Genomic DNA, 17,253 nt, shown 5'->3' with positions numbered 1-17,253 from the left:
AGAGCCCTCTCCTTAACCGAACTCTTCGATGTTGGAATCTTCCTAGCTTGCCACTGGGTTCCTTGCCTCTCTCCTCGAAGTGGCGGCACCAAGTCCTGGACTCTGGTCTTCCAGACTTCCTGTGTCTTGCTCGAACTCAGAATGCTGTTTTCAGTGAGGCAGGCTTGCTTTCCTCCTGTAGGAGAGAGGTAATGATTAATGGCGAGAAAAGCTCTGTGTCATTCAGATTACACGATAAAATTGACTAGGTTCTCAAACCATATGCTTGTTCCTTTTGCTCAGTTCTCAGTCTTTGTTTTAGCTTCCAAAGCATGTCAGGAATACCAGCCTGGGTTTTCTTTTGGCTGAGGCCCTGCCTAGCTGCCATTTGTGCCTATTGCTGTTGCAGTTTTTCTTCCCTCAGTCCCCTCGCCCTTCCTGCTTCCCTCAGCAGTAATTTGCCTTAAAGATATCTGCTATCTTTTGGGATATGAATTTCATAATCTCATTTCCCCCTCTTGTGACATCATCTTAAGGTTGTGTTAAAATACCTTGGCTGTAGTTAACATCTATGTGGTAAGAGAGGTTTGGGCCCTTGTTACGGATCATCTCCATCAGGTGTGCCCAGAGAGAGCCTTTAAAGTTTTCAGGTGGGTGGATTCTCAGTTCCAGCTTGACTGAGACATCAGCCTTCCTGTGTTTGATTAGTTGGATTATTTTCCCCTTTTCAAGCCTCATTTCAAGGTTTAGGCAACACTTCACAGCCCTAATAAGTTGTGAGAATGGGACCAGGTGCTTCGCTACACTGTCTGCACTAGTTTTTTGCAAGATCAATCAAGAGTGCTGCAGAATACAGAGCCACCTGTTGTTAACATATAATCTGTTGGAGTTGAAACTGTCACTGTAGGCTTTGAAAAGGATTTTCCTTTTGATATGTAAGTAGCCCTCTCAGTTCTATTTGCACCACAGGTGTAAGACACCTGAGAAGCATCCCAGGTGAATGTTGCAGGTGACAGATTAGTGTTGCCTTTGGTACCTACCACCATGTACAAATATGAACCGGCAGAATGTATCATTGTTTGGAGCCACTGCTCATGGCAACTCAAATCAGCAGAATTGTTTTCTGGAAACTTCATTCTTTAGTGCGTGTCGTGTGCATTTGCTTCCTCCCTATTTATGCCCATTGGAGGTTCTTGCTGTGGGGATTCAGCACTTCATAAGGATCTGAGGTAGCAGCAAGGATATGCCTCTTTCTCTTCTCAGCCCTCCTCCAGGAGGAGGTGAGGTAGCTGCATCTTGTGTTTGGGGTACTGCAAGGGCAAAACCCAGTGGGATGCATGTGCCCTCTCTGTGAGAATGTGTGTGCTGCCAGTCTTCACCCAAGGCCCAGCATGGATGCACATATCACAAACAGAATCCAGTGAAAAACTGACCTCTAGCTAGCCAAGCTTTATTGCTTTCAAAAGGCCTGACTCAGAATTTGTGGATGTCATCACTTAAGGTGGGGCAGTTTCTGGGTCAGGATGCAGGTCTTTGTGGTGGTGTTACTGGTGTGGATAAAGCTGGGGAACACCAGCTCAAGGCAGAGATACCCTCTTGGTTATGCCAAGAAACTCCTGCTGCTTGTGCTAAGAACTGTTAGTATTCTGTGGCTTCCTCACAGATGTCTTGATTAGAAAAACAGTGTTTGAATATATGCTAACAGTACCTTAAATACAGGTTTATGCAGCTTGCAAACAGAATTTATTTCTAATATGTGTAATGGATCTTGATGAAAGTCATTCACAGTGAAGTGGGATATTTATTTGCTTTCTGCATGTAGGCTTGTATTGTTTGACTTGATTTTAATACTCAAAAACATTTGCAAGCAAAACATTGGTATTGGATATCTGTTCAATTCTTTTTGAGCTCATTCAGCTAGAAACCCTAAAAAGAAATTGGCAGTGATAAATTCAGTTCATTAAGTTCATTTTAAGTGCGAGAAGTTCATGTTAAGTTTATGTTTATTGAAGACAAAGTGCCAACAGCTGACCATGAATATCTTAAGCCAAATCTAGTTAACATAATCAGCTATAAATTGGAAGCCTTGTAGAGTTTGCATTGTGAGTGCAAACATTCAGAGAATAAGAGCATGAGAAAAATTACTGCTTGTATTTATTCTGATGTAGATATTTATACTTTGCAATAAAAAGGATTAATACTTAGAAGTGGATTTTTATGTGTTTAGGGCTGAAACGTATGTGTAAATGTAGCTTCTCAAATGGTCTCTGGTTGACCATGATTTTTGGGGGAGCATAGGCAAAAAGGAGTGCTCTGGATTTTTTTTTTTTTTTTTTAAATGTAGAATAGAACAGCTTTGATTAGCTGCCATCTACGTGTCTTCAGCTTTGTTAATTGTAACAGCTTCTAACATCTCCCAAAGCACTTAATGAGCCTGATGGTGCAGGGGGATATTCTTTAGAGTCCTTATCACACTCTGCCTGGCCGAAGTGAAATATTTTTGCTGAGCACCTGAAAATCTGTTCTGGAAAACAGGGCCTAGCATGTGGTACTACAGTTAAAAGACAAAAGACCAATGTAAATTGAATGGAGCATAAACCACGAGATGAAGAACCTGTCTGTTCCAGAGGAGAGATATTCATCTCTATTATGGGACTCTTCATTCACAAGTGTTGCTCATTCCTTGCAGGAGGTTTGAGGGCTTAGTGGGATGATTAAAGAATTAGGGATAGGAATGCGTGCAGAAATACATAAAGTAAAACTCGGGCAATTATGCTAGTTAAAGGTGATTTTTATATATATAACTTGTCCACGAAGAGAGATTTTTGTTGTCTTTGCTGAATTTTGAAAGGAGAATGAGTGCTTGGATCAGTTTGTAGGAGTTAATAAAAGCATGTTTAAGACACAACCGCATGTTTTAACCAGTGAGTCAATAAAAAGCCTAAAACCAGTTTTGAAAATTCGGCTCTAATGGGAAGAACCTCAAGCAGGAGAACTCCATTCTTAATATTTTTCAAACTTCTTGCATCAAATTGAATATATTAAGGGAAGCTTCTCCCCCCTGCCAGCTACGACTGTAGCCTTGAGCACAGCCTGTGCCTGGGATATTTGCCTGCTTCTAGCTGTGCAAGATTACAAATTCCTGCTTGCCAAGCTCATTTCCCAGGCATCTCCACCAGAGAGCTGCATCCTGACCTCTATTGCAGCTGAGTCCCTGCTAACTCTGCATTTATCCAGACTTGAAGCAAGGAAGGCAGAAATGCTTCCTAGGGCTTTCACTACCTGTTTGAAGGAATCGATTTGCAGAGTGTTGGGTTAGAACTTATTTGTTCCTCCCGGTCACCTTGGGGAGGAGGATGTGTGGAAATGCTTCAAGCTGCAGGAAAATTTTGGCTCTTTTTTTCTTTTATCTCTCTGTTTCAGACAAAACCATGGATTCCGGATTGCTGGATGAGAGCAGCATCCATGCAGAAAGTATAAGCAATTATAGGTGGCATTTCAACAGCAGTTTCTGATCCTAGCTTTTAGGAGAGGGTTCTTTGTAAAAGGGACTGCCACTCCCAGTGCCAGGTTATGCACATTTGCATGCCTTCACCAAAGGAGAGTGTGTAATTATGTACTCTGCATTTGCAGGCTGCAGTGGGAGTGCACTTTCAGTGGGCTGAAGGCACCGCTTCCTAAAGTGTTTGGATGTAATTTTGGTCAATGCTGTCCATTATTATGGCTTGTTAAGGCTTGAATTTCTTTTTGAGAACATGAGTAAGACTTTTCCCAAGAGTGGGTCAAGACATGACTCTTGAAGGGACTGAGGAAATGCAGTGGTTTTTGCTGGTGTCAAGTAAAGCAATCTTTCCTTTGCTACGTAGAAAAATTGCAATGTGAAAATTAATTATTCTTGTGGGATAGATGTTGCTTCATATATTCTGCTAATCTGGTTTTCTGTTCATTTTATTAAAATTCAGTCTTATAATTAAATGACTGGCTCTAATTTCCTGATTCTTCCATTTGGTAAAGTTTTGTATAGCTGAACTAGCTTATGAGGAAGAACGTAAGTAGTGATAAAACTACTAATTTACTACTAATAATCACTGCAGGCATTCTTCCGCTAATCCACATCTAATTAAAAAAGCTGAAAAGTATAGCTCAGGTGTGGCAAACCTACATAATTGTCTTTTCTGTGGATCGGTGGAGAGCCAGCTTCTATGCTGTTGCATGTGGGCAGCATAGATAGCTTGGCTCTTACTGCTGGCTGGTGGAGTTGGATGGAGCAGTCCCGACTGCTGAGTTTCTTTCCATGAGGCTGTGGGTACTTGCTGAGAGAGCAGCACCTCTTCTCTGCCCCTGGGGCCTCAGAGTGACTGCTCTGTGAAGACTTCCATGGCTGATAAGGAATCCTTTGCTTGTACTTAGCAGCTCCACAGCAATTTATTTCTCCCTCACATGTTCCCCACTATTCTCCACTTGGCTGTTTCTTACAACCAGTGGCTCATCTCAGCTCCATTCCCTTTTCCATAATACTTGTGGAAGTGTGCAGGAGTCCTGGATATCCATATTAGTACAGTGCAGGTGAATCTTGTGTTTCACAGCACAGCTGCAGGCTATCACATGGTTAAATCATATCATGCTTTTCTTCATTACTGTCTCCTCTCTCAGCAGTATCCTGTCCACTTGTTCCTTCAGGCTTCTCCCTCCTACAGACCTTTCCAGCCTGAATAATTTTGTATTTGTGTGTGTGTTGTACAGGTATCGGTGTGGAGGAGGTTTTGTGTTTCAGGTGTTTTTGAGGCAAGTGTCATGGTTGGTGTGTTTTAGTTTTGTTTCGGTGGTTTTGCTTTTTTTGCATCTGTTTTGAAATTCCCATGTGAAAGTTGGGACAGAAAACAGATTTCTGCTACAATGAATGCATTGCATTTAAGGGAATGGTTTCCGTAATAATAATTAAAAAAAAAAAAAATTAGCACACATTAATTTTTCATCCTTACTTTTGTAAATTTTTATAATTACAGTAAAGAGTTTTCTTTCCTCTGACAGACCAGTGATTTCTGCTGTGACTCAAGTTCTTTTTCAGTTCTTACTGAGTAGGTTGCTTGCGTAGAAGTCCCAAATAACGAATCAAAGAAAAAGTTTTTTCAGGAAATTGTGTATTTCAAGAGTAGAGTAGGAGTAGATTCAAGTTAATTTTGCCCTCTCTGGCTTTCTTCCCTTCAACCACCACCACCAAAAACTGCAGTGACTGAAATACTATTTTGAGCAATTCCAAATGTCAAGTATTTGGTGCTTCTAACAAATAATAGTAACTGTGTGAGAGCTTGTGCCATAGAGCATATTTGTGGGATGTGTGAATCCCAGGTAACTTCCTCTTTGGCTTAATGAGGATAGAAGCTTCAGATTTGGTGTTTTTATTAGGAGAGGAAACTCCTGTTACAGACTTGTTCTAGCACAAGTATTTCAGTCTTGCCATGCAGTTAATCATCTCTGATTTTAATAAGAGGGGGTTGACACCTCTTTCCCCTTTCTCACACATATGTTGAATCACTGTTTCAGAGGTTTACCAAGTATTTAGCCAGCTGATACAAAGAAGAATATATCTAGCAAGAGATTGCCCATACCCCATTTTTAAGACTCTCAGTATGAAAGGTAAGAGACTGAATTTTGGCCCTGGCTGTGAATTGCAGAGGAATGATCCAAATTTCAGTCTTTGATATCTTAGCTACACAGTGTGGCTGTAGATCATGAGGCTGGGTGACAGGAGTCTATCATCCTCTTCTCATCATTGTCCTCTGTGCTTTGTGACTCGTGCCAAGGTTGCCTTGTGAAGCCAGTGCTTGAGTTTTGGATGTCTTTGGGGGCTTAGGAATCAACTGAAGCAAGTGCTCCTGCCTTGCTCCAAGCTGAACCACCACTGTTGTAGTATAATACATTCTGTGCACAGAAAGTTTGTCCACTGGGATATCCTGGAGCTAGAATCTTCAAAATCTTAATATTCAAAATGTTATTTGAAGGGAAGGGGTTATCTTGGGCTAATCATTGATATCCGTGTGTGTTGCTGTTCACTTGTCATTGGTGTTTTGATTTCAGCTTTTGTCTTAGTGACATTTCTTAAAACTTTTAATTGTCAATGTTCTCTTCTAAATCCTTTCCCATAGAAATAATTGTTACATGGGATAAAATTGAACAGATGGTTTCTGCTCATACATAGAATTCTATTAAGAACAGTTAAATAGGTTTTGGTGTGAAAAACCTATTTGATTTTTATTTTATTTTATTTTTGTGGACCTGTATTAATTGCACAATTAACAGTGAAGGTTCTTCTGTATCTACAGGTATTAACCAAAAAAAAAGTCCATGCTAAATACCAAGGTACAAATACAGCTGAAAATTGATTCTTGCTTCCAGGAACAAAGTACTCTGCGTAGGTGATGTTGCCATTACTGCCATAAACTCCTCTTAATGCAAATATTTAAGGGCTTTTTTAATATGGTATTTGCAGAAATAGTGTTTAAAAGTGCGCTTCATCTCACCTAATTCTTGGTGTCTAAAAATAAAAGTGAAGTCTCTGCACCCCCTGTGATAGCTGAGGAGAGACAGGTGTCCTTTGTCTCTTCATCCCACCCTAAAGGAGGTGTCTGACTGCTCTCCAGTGGTCCTGTCCACAATCAGTAAGAAACAGAGGTTCTCCCATGAATGTTGTGTCCTTCAAACATGTGGCTGTCTTTGAGGGGTTCCCTGATCTTTACTGGTTTATTGAAGTTTAAAAATCACCCCTTCCCTCCCCAGAACTTCCTCTCTGAGGTTCCTTGTCCTATCTCCAAGCATTTTCTGTCTGGGTCTAAGGAAGGAAGAGGAAAGGAAAATGATTGGGATAGGGGCTTTGGTTGGTTGGTTGGTTTTTTATTGTTTGGCTTTTTTTAATCAAAAATGAGCTTTCTAAATAAGACAAATTATTTTGTATTCCCTAATTTTTTGTTTTATAAGGAGAGGAAGAACAAGCAAAGATCATTCAGTGTGTTAGATTAGAAACTGATACCTCAGAGACTTGGTGCACAATAAAAGTTGCTTGCCCAGTAGGTTTTACTTAGCAGGGTGAAATTTCTCTTTAGAGTAGAGGTCAAATGTTTCAGAATTGTGGAGGATGTGCTTGAGAGGTAGGAACTCAAAACATGATTAGGCAAAAAATGCCTTATTTCTCTGAAGTGTACCAGTGATCTGGCCTGCCAGATGCTATTTAGCTGTAGATACACTGTCATGCTTTGTAACTTCCACTTTCTTTTATCTTACACATACATTCTTTTGGTATACCATGGATCTTCAGGACTGCTTATTTAGGAGAGAGAGAGAGATTCCAGTAGCCAACGTGGCAATTATGAGGAAACATAAAAAGGGGCCAAACAGAAACAGCAACTGCCAAACTTCAGGTGTTTTGGGAACAAAACTTTGGCAAAATCCCTTCCCTAGATTGCTTAAAATGCATTTAAGAAAATAGTTCGGAAGGATAAGGACTCCTGATATCTGGTGTCCTCCTTCAGACTTCCTTCCTGTCTCTGTTGGGGAAATCTTTTTTAGTTTTAGAAAAGCAAGTGTCATGAAAGACTGGCTTACTGAAGTTGACATACTAGAATAAACTGGTGATTCATATTAGTGGGAAGTGGAGCAGTTATCATTTAAAGTGTGCTGAAGGAGTTTGGCGAAGCTGCTAATGTACAAAAATATTCTATTTATAACCAGTTAGAAAACCAGGCTGTAGTGAAAGTGTTTGTACCTTCGAAGACTGGGGGAGGATAATCTTCCTGAGGTCTGGGTTTCAGTGCACTATGATATCTAATCAGAATAGCTTAGTATGGTTCAAAAATAATTGGGCTGTTGGATCTGTAACATTCATTTATCCAAGGAAAATACAAACAGCAAAGCACAGATTCTGGTTGCTAGATCCACAGCCTTGTTTTATTGTTACAAAGTGAGCCGAGTGAAAGATAATTGTTAACGAACTTAACACAGCAGGGGCAAAGCAGTGCAGCTTCTGTGAAGGAAAACTGAACTGTGCACATCTGTGCAGATTAACTTGAATGAATTAAGAAATTCCTCTCTTACACATTTCTTAAAAGCTTTGAAAGTAAGGCACTCTGGTTTTCAGAATGCCACAGTTAATTCTAGGTATGTTTGAAGACGCCATCCTCGCACAGTTGTTAAGTATACTTACTAATAAATTGGAATAATTTAGCAGTAGCTGAACCGTATGAGTTGTGTAAAACTTGAGACTGGTTCAAAATTAATCAAGTAGCTGTGTATAAGAGAAGACTTTGTGGTGTTCTTAGGAATCTCAAAGGAGGTGGGCACCTGGCAGTCTGACACACAGCCCAAGTTGTGCAAGTCTGTGTAGGAAAGGTTTCTGTTCTCTAGAAGCTTCTACTGTAGCATCAGCTGTGTGTTGAGACAAGTCCTCAGACTTGGAGCAGTGGGTATCTCATGCTTCCAAACTGCAAACAGTGCCTGACAAAGAAAACAGAAGGAAAATATTTTCCATTGGTATTGGAAAAATCAGAGTCAGGTAGTAACATTTGTGAGGATATGTGTATCTCATATGTAATAATTTGCAGGGAGCAAGGTGAGTGGTGTTTATTTTGACCACTGTACAAGAAAAGAGAGATGTTCAATACCCTGAACATTAATTAAAAATTGCTTCCTTATTCCTTACATCATGTCTTGCTAACCTGTGAAGCTCAGTGCCATGTGATAGCTGATCTGAAGAGCTTAATAACATTCAAAAGTAATTAAACTTTTGGATGGATACCATGCTCTGTTATCTTATACAGGAAAAAGATAAACCCTCCAGCTTCAAAGATGAGTTGGTAATAACCAACACTGAAAAAAACTTCACTCCTCATTAAAAAACTTGAGGCTCAGTCGTCGCTGCTGCTGGGTTAGGAGACAGAACAGGGGCAGACAGTCTGCTCAGAGATGCTGCTTGCTGAAGAAAACATTTTTACAAACGATCTGTTGTCTGGGCCACCTTGGGTTTGCTTTCAAAGCACAGAACCTCCAGAACCACGGATGAAATGACATCATACATACTGCTTGTCTCAGATGTTTGTTTGTACATAAACTAGTACTGCAGTGGGGCTGTCAGCAGCAAAGCAACCGAAGTTAGTGTTATAGTTATTGGTAGATTCGTACCAAGGCAGTACTCACTGGGATTTTTCTGGTTTTTTTTTAATTGAAGGTGTATGTTTACTATGTGTGATTTGTGTTGGTATTACGTGTCTCTCACAGCAGGCAGAGTGGGTGAGATTGCTTGTTTGTTTGTTGTGGTGGGCTGACCCTGGCTGAATGCCAAGTGCCCATCAAAGCTTCTCTATCACTGCCCTCCTCAGCTGGACAGGGGAGAGAAAGTACCACAAAAGACTCGTGGGTTTAGAGAGATCATTCACCAGTCACTGTTATATTGAAGTATGTGCAACAGACTCAACTTGGGAAAATTAACTGAGTTTTATAACAAATTAAATCAGAGTAGGATAGTGAGAAATAAAACCAAATGTTAAAACACCTTCCCTCCACCCCTCCCTTCTTCCCAAGCTTCCTTTAATTCCAAAACTGTTCATTTCCCTGCTCTCAGTGGTGCAGGGGGTCAGGAAGTGGGTGCTCTGGTCAGTTCATCACATATTGTCTCTGCTGCTCTTTCTTCCTCACAGGAAGGGCTCCACATTCTTCCCGTGTTCCACCATGGGGTCCCTCTGACAAGAGACAGTCCTTCACACTTTTCCAGTGGACTTCCCATGGGCTGCAGTTCTTCACAAACTGCTCCCATGTGGGTCCTTCCCATGGGGTGCAGTCCTTCAGGAACAGGCTGCTCCACTGTGGGCTCCTCTCTCTGTGGTGCCTCAGGTCCTGCCCATTTCAGTGCACGCTCTCCATGGGTCACAGCCTCCACTGGGCATCCACCTGCTCTGTTCCCCTGTGGATTTCCATGGGGCACAGCTGCCTCACCATGAACTGCACCACAGGCTGCAGGGGAATCTCTGCTCCAGAGCCTGGAACCCCTCCTCTTCCTCCTTCACTGACCTGCACGTCTGCAGGGCTGAAGCTTTCACATATTCTCACTCCTCTCTCCTCTGGCTGCAATTGATTCAGCACAGTAGCTTCATCCTGTTTTTAAATCCATTATCCCAGAGATGCTACCACTGGTGCTGATGGGCTTTTCCTTGGCCAGGCAGGACTGACTTGGAGCTGGCTGGCTTTGGCTCTGTTGGACATGAGGGAAGCTTCCAATAACTTACTGGAGAAGCCCTGTAGCCCCTCTTCCCCATCCCAAAACCTTGCCATGAGTACCCAATATACATACCTAGTCTGTGGACACTTAAACAGGGCAGAAAACATTGTGACTGTAAAATTACCCGCTGATATGAAAATGTTTTACATTAGTTTGCAGAATATAACAGATTTTTTTCTATCGCTTTATAAAAACAACTTACATGGTCAGATTTATTGTATGAATCTGGTTTGGATCGTAGGAGATCTAAATTAACAAGCATCTTAAAAGTATCTGCATTTTTTGCAGGGTATTATAGAGAAATCGAAAGTGAAAGGAATTCCTATCATTATTGATGCAGTAAGTATTTTCTTGATTTCAGTCACTGGTTTAACATTTAAGAATCTGTTCAGTAAATGTTGTCTTACTGTGTTTTGCAGGATGGACTGTGGCTCATTTCCCAGCAGCCTTCTCTTATTCAAGGCTACCAGCGAGCTATTCTTACTCCAAACTATATGGAGTTCAGTAGACTGTATGAAGCCATGGTGAGCTGTTTGCCTGTTTGGTATTTAAGCATGTGCAAGTTTAGTCTTTTTGTCTGTGAATATAAGTAAGTTATTACTGGCTTAAATATTATATGCTGTTTCTTGTATGTGAGAGAAACACACTCTGGGTTTTTATTGCATGGCATAATTGCCACAGCAATGCATATTCCTAAACTGAGCTCTTTTTTAAAGAAGGACTGATGATGTTCGCCTTTGTTTTATTCTCCCATGCATATGTAAGTAGCATGTGTTAGAATATGTTGTTCTAGTAGTAAAATAAGTACTGTGTATGGAATTCTTTTGTTGTAGCTTAGAGACCCCGTGGACAGTAGTGATCATCATGGATGTGTGTTAAGACTCAGCCAAGCCATGGGGAATTTGACAGTTGTGCAAAAGGGAGAAAGAGATCTTATTTCAGATGGAGAGAAGGGTAAGTGAAGCCTTCTGCTTTTAGTAGTGTGATTGTTCTGTTGCGTTTGCTTTCAGTCATAGTCCAGTAGAGTGTATAGCATTTGGCTGTATTCCCCTGAAGACTGGAGAGATTGCTGCCTTTGCAGATCACCTTTAGATGGTTTGTGTAAATTGATATTTTAAGAGTGCAACTAAATTTATTTGCTGAAAAAAGTCACTGATTTTCTTTCGCATTTATAGATGTTATATTTTACATTATGTGGGTATTGAGAAATTAATTATTTAATTTTTTGTGAACTTTTTGAAAGTTCTTTGCTGAGATGGTTTGTATAAGTGCAGCTGTCATTGCTAAATTGATACAAAATAGGACTGTTAGTTCATGATGTATCAGTGTGTATGAGAAATGAAGATGTCTTGAGGCTCATGACCTGCTCAGTTCTTTGATGCTGTCTGTCATGGGGCTGCAGATTAGCATGTACATGTGTGACTTTACAACTGCCCTGACAAATTAAAAAAATTAATTCTAGGTTGCCATTACAACAGTCTCATACCAATATGATTTAAAGTATACTTAATAAAATTAGCTGCTTGTCTGATGCTTTTTATACTGATCATTTACTGTGATCAGTATAAAATTAATTCATGAGTGCCTTAGTCACATTTTGCCTACATGGTCTTATTTTACATACATAACAAGCAGCAACTCTGCTTGTAATTACTTGAAATGCTAATCTCAGATAAATGTTTATGCTGCTTCAGAACTGTTTTATATATACAGTCAATTTTTCATAACTGGGAGCCATGGAAATCTTTGATAACAGAAAAGCAGATGTAATATGACAACTGGATTGTGCAGAGCCACCTTCCACGTACCCCATTAGTGCAGACACTGTAGCAGACTGTGCAACAAGTGGGACCTGGAGGCATTATGGTTACATCTCTGTGGTAAAGGTCCTTCCTCACATAGTACCCAGGTTTCCCCACAGGAAGTCTGCTGTCATAGTTGCACTTGTAGCAGACCTGATTCATAACCTTGGACAGTCAGGCCAGGCTTAAAGATGGATGAACTCTGCTGGAGGATAAAATGTCTTGACTCCAATTTATGCCAGCTAGAGAGCTTTAGAGCACTGTAGTTGTCTTCTTCCTCTGCCTTTATGTCAACAATATTATTTTTATACAGGATTGTTGCTTTTTAAATGAACGTTGGGAAGACTGGGTGCACTTTGAGTACATTATCTCATATATGTCTGTTCTCCTTTTGAACTGTTACTCTTGAGATAAGTGTATCCACACACCTGCTGGAGAAGCAGGAGCGCGGTCTCCAATGTTTCTTGTCATGCAGGATTGAACAAAAACAGGAAACAAGTGAAGTTCTTTGCAGTTTCAATTTTAAATGTTCATGTGCAGCACAAGTTCATGTGTGTCTTGTGTGCTTTTGGGGCTTTTTATTGGTTTTATTTTTTTCCCCACCTTGTTATTTGCCTCTCTTGTGTTCTGATATTTTCTTCTAGTAGTGAAGTGGGTTTTGTTTTGAAATAAAAACAGTTCTGTGCCTTTATAGCAGTTGATTGATGTCCACCTATAGGCTGCTTTCTTGCTCTTACCTTGGTGCTATCACTGATGCTTTGTTGGATTACAGACATTACAGGCAGCATTGCTGAGCTAAGAAAGCAGGTTATAATGTCTGTTACAAGAACTGGTTTTTAGAGGTTGCATGACTTTGAAGAAGGTTCTTGAGAATTTTGCAGAAACTACAGACTTCAGCTTCCTTTTAACAGCCAAGTTCTTTGGGTCTGATCTGCTGGTCATTTTTTTTTAAAGCTTTTCAAATGCAAAATTACACTGAGAAAGGAGATTCTACTGTGTGCTCTGTGCTAAACATGGAATATGTTGTCATGATACGGACCTTGAATTCTTTCCCAGGTTTTTTGCTCTTATCTTTCATCTGTCTCTTCTTTTGATCTGGTGTGATTTTTTTTCAGCTAAGACTACCTACATGAGGGAAATCCAAGGTTATTGGGTTGGGCCAGTGTTCTCTGAGCACAATCAAACATTATGAAAAGATCTGTGTACTCCTCTTGCCTTTCATTTATCATGCCATCATCCATTTGTAGTGCTTAAGCCTTACCTATTAGGCATTTCCTGCTTGACCTCCTGTGTTCAGCATACTGACACTATAGTTTGCATATATTACTTTTAAACTTTCTCCTTGGGGAAAATACTGCACGTGTGCTTTCAAAAAAAAAAAAAAAAAAAAAAAGGAGCGAGAGAAAAGTAAGTCTCAGTGCTCTCCAGGAAAGCCAGAAATTGAGAAATTGCAAACTTAACTGTGTAACTTTAGTGTTTTATGCTTAGTTGTTGAGGAAGGAAGGCTTTTTGAAGATGCCAGATTTTGCAGTAGGGAAGATTGGGTTTGTGAATGCTTTAGAGCTTAGAATGATTGTAGTGGTTATTTTCATAGTACATTTATTAATTTGTCTGTAGGAAATGCAGTAGACAGTTTACTTCTGTTACCTGAAGGCAGAAAGGGTTACCAGGTGATTTGGTGTCAAGTATTGCTGAAGAATTATTCTCAGCCAAAAGCTTTGTAATCTTACACAGAGAGGCTCGATAAATTCTCATTGGAAGCTGAAGTTTAATAAATTCAAAGTAAGATGTAGACAAATGAACTAGTACAGCAATGTACCTGAAACTTTGCTAGATTCACAAACTTTGAAGTGTCTGGATACCTCTAAAGTTTGTTTTCACAGATCAGACTAGCTGGTGCTGGTGATTCATTATGGCCATGAAGTCACATACTGGCCTCTGTGAAAGCAGTAGCAGTCCTCCAGTATAAAGGAGATTTTTTTAAAATTTGTCTCCATTTCAGTAGAGAGCTGCCAACTGGCCTGTAAACATAATCACCAAGGTTTTAAATTAAGTTTTATATTCTTTCCTTTTGCAATTTCACATTATAGCTTGGTCTACAGTTGTTGATTCCCTGCTCTACAAAGATGAGCTTCACCATGCTCTTGGTAGGTGATATCAGTGCCATCACTGACCAGGGTAGGAATGAGTACTCAGCCTATGGGTAAAAGGTAAGTCAGCTTTTATTCACTATGGCACAGCTCTCTAAGGTTATCTTTTTATTTTTCTTTGGAGAACTGGTCAATAATAAAGTGTGGTTATACCAACCTTAGTTCCTAACATGTTTAAAATTTAGTTAGGTCCTTGAATTAGTGTATTTGGATTTTGGTTTCTAAACATGATAGTGAGTTTTTCTGTGTTTGGCCCTCTTCCCTTCTAAAAGGCAAGCTTTATGGGAACCATCCTGCTACTGCCTGGGACTACTCTTACCTGGAACCTAGCTAAATTTGGTTTCTCTCCAGTTGCTAAGCTGCAGCTATGGTCAAAAGAAGCAAGGAAGCCTGCAAGGCAGGATACTGAGTACTGGCTATGGGGTAAAAAGCCAACTCTTGCCATATGTTGCCAAGTAATACTTCTAATTCCAGCCATTCATCTCCCCACACAGCTGGAAAGGAAGGAAAGGAAGCTGTTCAGTGCTTGTCACTGCCTGGCTCACTCACAGCTGCTGAGCAAGTCTCACCTAGATTTATAACTGAGAGGCAGCACCTTTGTCTCCAGTGCTGCTTCTGCAGAATGAGCAAAATAGGGAGGTGATGGTTCCTGTCCCTGGTGCCACTGTGCTGCCTCTGACACGTGCAGCCCAGCCAGCTTCTCCCTGGCACTGTTCACCTGGCCCCTGCCACCTGCGCCTATCCAGCAAAACTAATGGAAAATCTGGGTCATTTTAGTCTTAAATTGCCTGCTCTATCTTGTACTCAAGGACTTACCTAAGTTTTAAAAGTGTGATAAGGGAATAAAAAGTATAAGCACCCTTTATATAAAAGCCAACTTACATTTTCCACATCAGTTGAGTTGTTTCTGCAGCCAGAATCATTAAACTTGGTTTCCCTGTCTGTATGCCCTCTGGGACATGTTCCTGGGAATCCATGATCTCCAGCTAGGTGCTTTTGTGAATTAACTTGCAAAAGGAAAAAGATAAATTTCTTACTAGTCTAAGTACGTGCTAGGTCAGACATGTATATTGGTAAGAGATTTTACTAAAAATCTGATAATTGGTCTAAATCTTGCACTGATGGGGCAAAATTATCTTTGGTAGCTACATTATTTGCATAGAAAATGGAAAGCCTTCTTGACCATCATCAGAACGACTAAACTATCCCATATTCCACATGCTATGCTCTAAATGCAAAAGTAAAAACCACCCCAGAGTTGCATTAATTTTTTTCACTACTGGGTGAATGTAGTGAAGGAACAAGCAGACACACACTGCCTTTTGTAGTTAGAACCACTTTTGTTTTGTAATGCAATGTATCCAGGAGCTGGCATTGTAAATGGTGCTGCCTGCATAGAGCCATATCAAAATCTGTGCTTCCCAGTTAACTTGTAGTGCTTGAAGTCAGCAAGAACTATTGCATTCTGGTTTGTTTTTCTTTCAAAGAGAGGACAGCTATTTTCGATTACATTAACAGACTGTTGTGGTTTGTTTTTTTAAAGTAAGCATAAAATACCCATAAACAGGTCATTCTTCTGGACTTCTGGCAGCAGCAAAATTTGGGCTGGGAGTTCTTTCAGCTTAACACTTGGCAATGATTCAGCTAGGTGTGACACCATGGTCTGAATGCTTTCACAAATCTTAATATCTTACCATCACCCCCTTTTCAGCACTTACTGAAGATATTTTACGGCCTGAAATATATTAAACACAGAGCTACTAAATGACTTGGCCATAGTTACCCAGAAAGTGTGGGGCAGAGTTTTGAATTGTTTGAAGCCTAAAACTCTTCAATTTCTGCTTTACCGTATTCTGTCAGTATGACAGCCTTCAATTTTTTTTTTTTTTTTTTCTGTAGCACTCATTCCAGTACAAATTATTTCCATGGGTTGGGGTACACAAGAAATTTGTGTGATTATATGTGAGGGACGTGTTGTATTTGCTACCTAAAGCTCAGGCAGTATTTATGTGATGTTTATTGCTGAGACTGTGTTGAAACTGTTGAATAGGATTGTGGTTGTTCTGGCTCTAGCAGATCTCCTTGCAGGCATTTCTTAATTCATCTAGCCTTTTCTTCTGATAGTATATGTGTGCTGCATGGATAAATGCTAGGGAGCTGTGTATTTTTTTTTTTTCCCTGAGAGTTACTTGGTATAAATCAGTTTTCATTAAAAAAAACCTGTCTGCTACTTATACTGAGGTGGGTTTTCTTTGATTCATTACCCTGAGAAATAATGACATCATATTTGGTTGCTCAAAAAACAGAACTAGACACCTGTTTTCTGTTAGAAAACAGAGCTAGACACCCTGCCCTACCAGCCAGCTTGACCAGCATTAATTGTATTTTTCTGTCAGTCGAACTATAACTGAACCTCTCTATTGTTTTGATCTGGACTGGTGTCAAAATATTTGACCTTAAGTGGCCCTGGCTGCTTCCTTGTCAAAGTTGACACATTGTGGTGATTTCAGTCTCTGTAGTTTCTTTGTTGTCCCACATCCGGTCATCTTGGTCTCCTCAGCTCTCCCAAGAGCCATGTTTTCCATGTTTGCTGATGTACATGCCCACCCCTAGCTGAACGTGCTACAGCCTCATGGAACAGCACATCAAAACCAGCTTCATCCTCACGTAAGGAGAGTGTTGTGCATGTTTCCAGGGAAGAGAACCGCCCACCTTATCAGCATCATAGCTGCCTGTTCAGCCATGTCCAGCTAATCGGGGTCTTGTAGCGTTGCCACTGATGTGCCTGCTCAGGATGATGCAAAGACATCACCCCCCAGTGCTTAAAGAACTGCTGGGACTGTTCTTCACAGGGGGCTCAGACATGCAGTGGGGATGTTGCACTGGGGGAGCGTGAAGACAGCAGTTTGATTTTGCTCTTCTACAAGAGTGGGAGAAGCATCCCATATTGATTGGGCAGTGTGCCGATTTGTCTTGATGCCACTGTGGGATTCCTTCCTATATTTTAAAAGCTCTTACTAATGGCTGTAACTCAGAGCTGTTTTTAAATCTGTTTCCC

The 17,253-nt window shown here is 40.5% G+C and overlaps 1 protein-coding gene across 7 annotated transcripts in view; it reads left to right on the top strand.

The window, feature by feature from the left end:
• Positions 1–17,253, top strand: part of NAXD (NAD(P)HX dehydratase) — a 51,385-nt gene that overhangs the window by 26,296 nt on the left and 7,836 nt on the right. For all 7 annotated transcript variants that reach the window (XR_005699746.2, XM_040057367.2, XM_040057363.2 and 4 more), the window contains 3 exons: positions 10,532–10,582; positions 10,663–10,767; positions 11,077–11,197. Coding sequence is in view for 6 of the 7 variants with exons in the window: in XM_040057367.2 (XP_039913301.1) it covers positions 10,532–10,582; positions 10,663–10,767; positions 11,077–11,197 (277 nt within the window). In the remaining variant the exon portion in view is untranslated. The remainder of the gene's footprint in view (positions 1–10,531; positions 10,583–10,662; positions 10,768–11,076; positions 11,198–17,253) is intronic.

The sequence above is a fragment of the Hirundo rustica genome, chromosome 2, assembly GCF_015227805.2.
Source record: "Hirundo rustica isolate bHirRus1 chromosome 2, bHirRus1.pri.v3, whole genome shotgun sequence".
Taxonomy (NCBI): domain Eukaryota; kingdom Metazoa; phylum Chordata; class Aves; order Passeriformes; family Hirundinidae; genus Hirundo; species Hirundo rustica.
The sequence above is the reverse complement of the archived record's forward strand: the minus strand, read 5'-3'. Positions and strand labels throughout refer to the sequence as shown.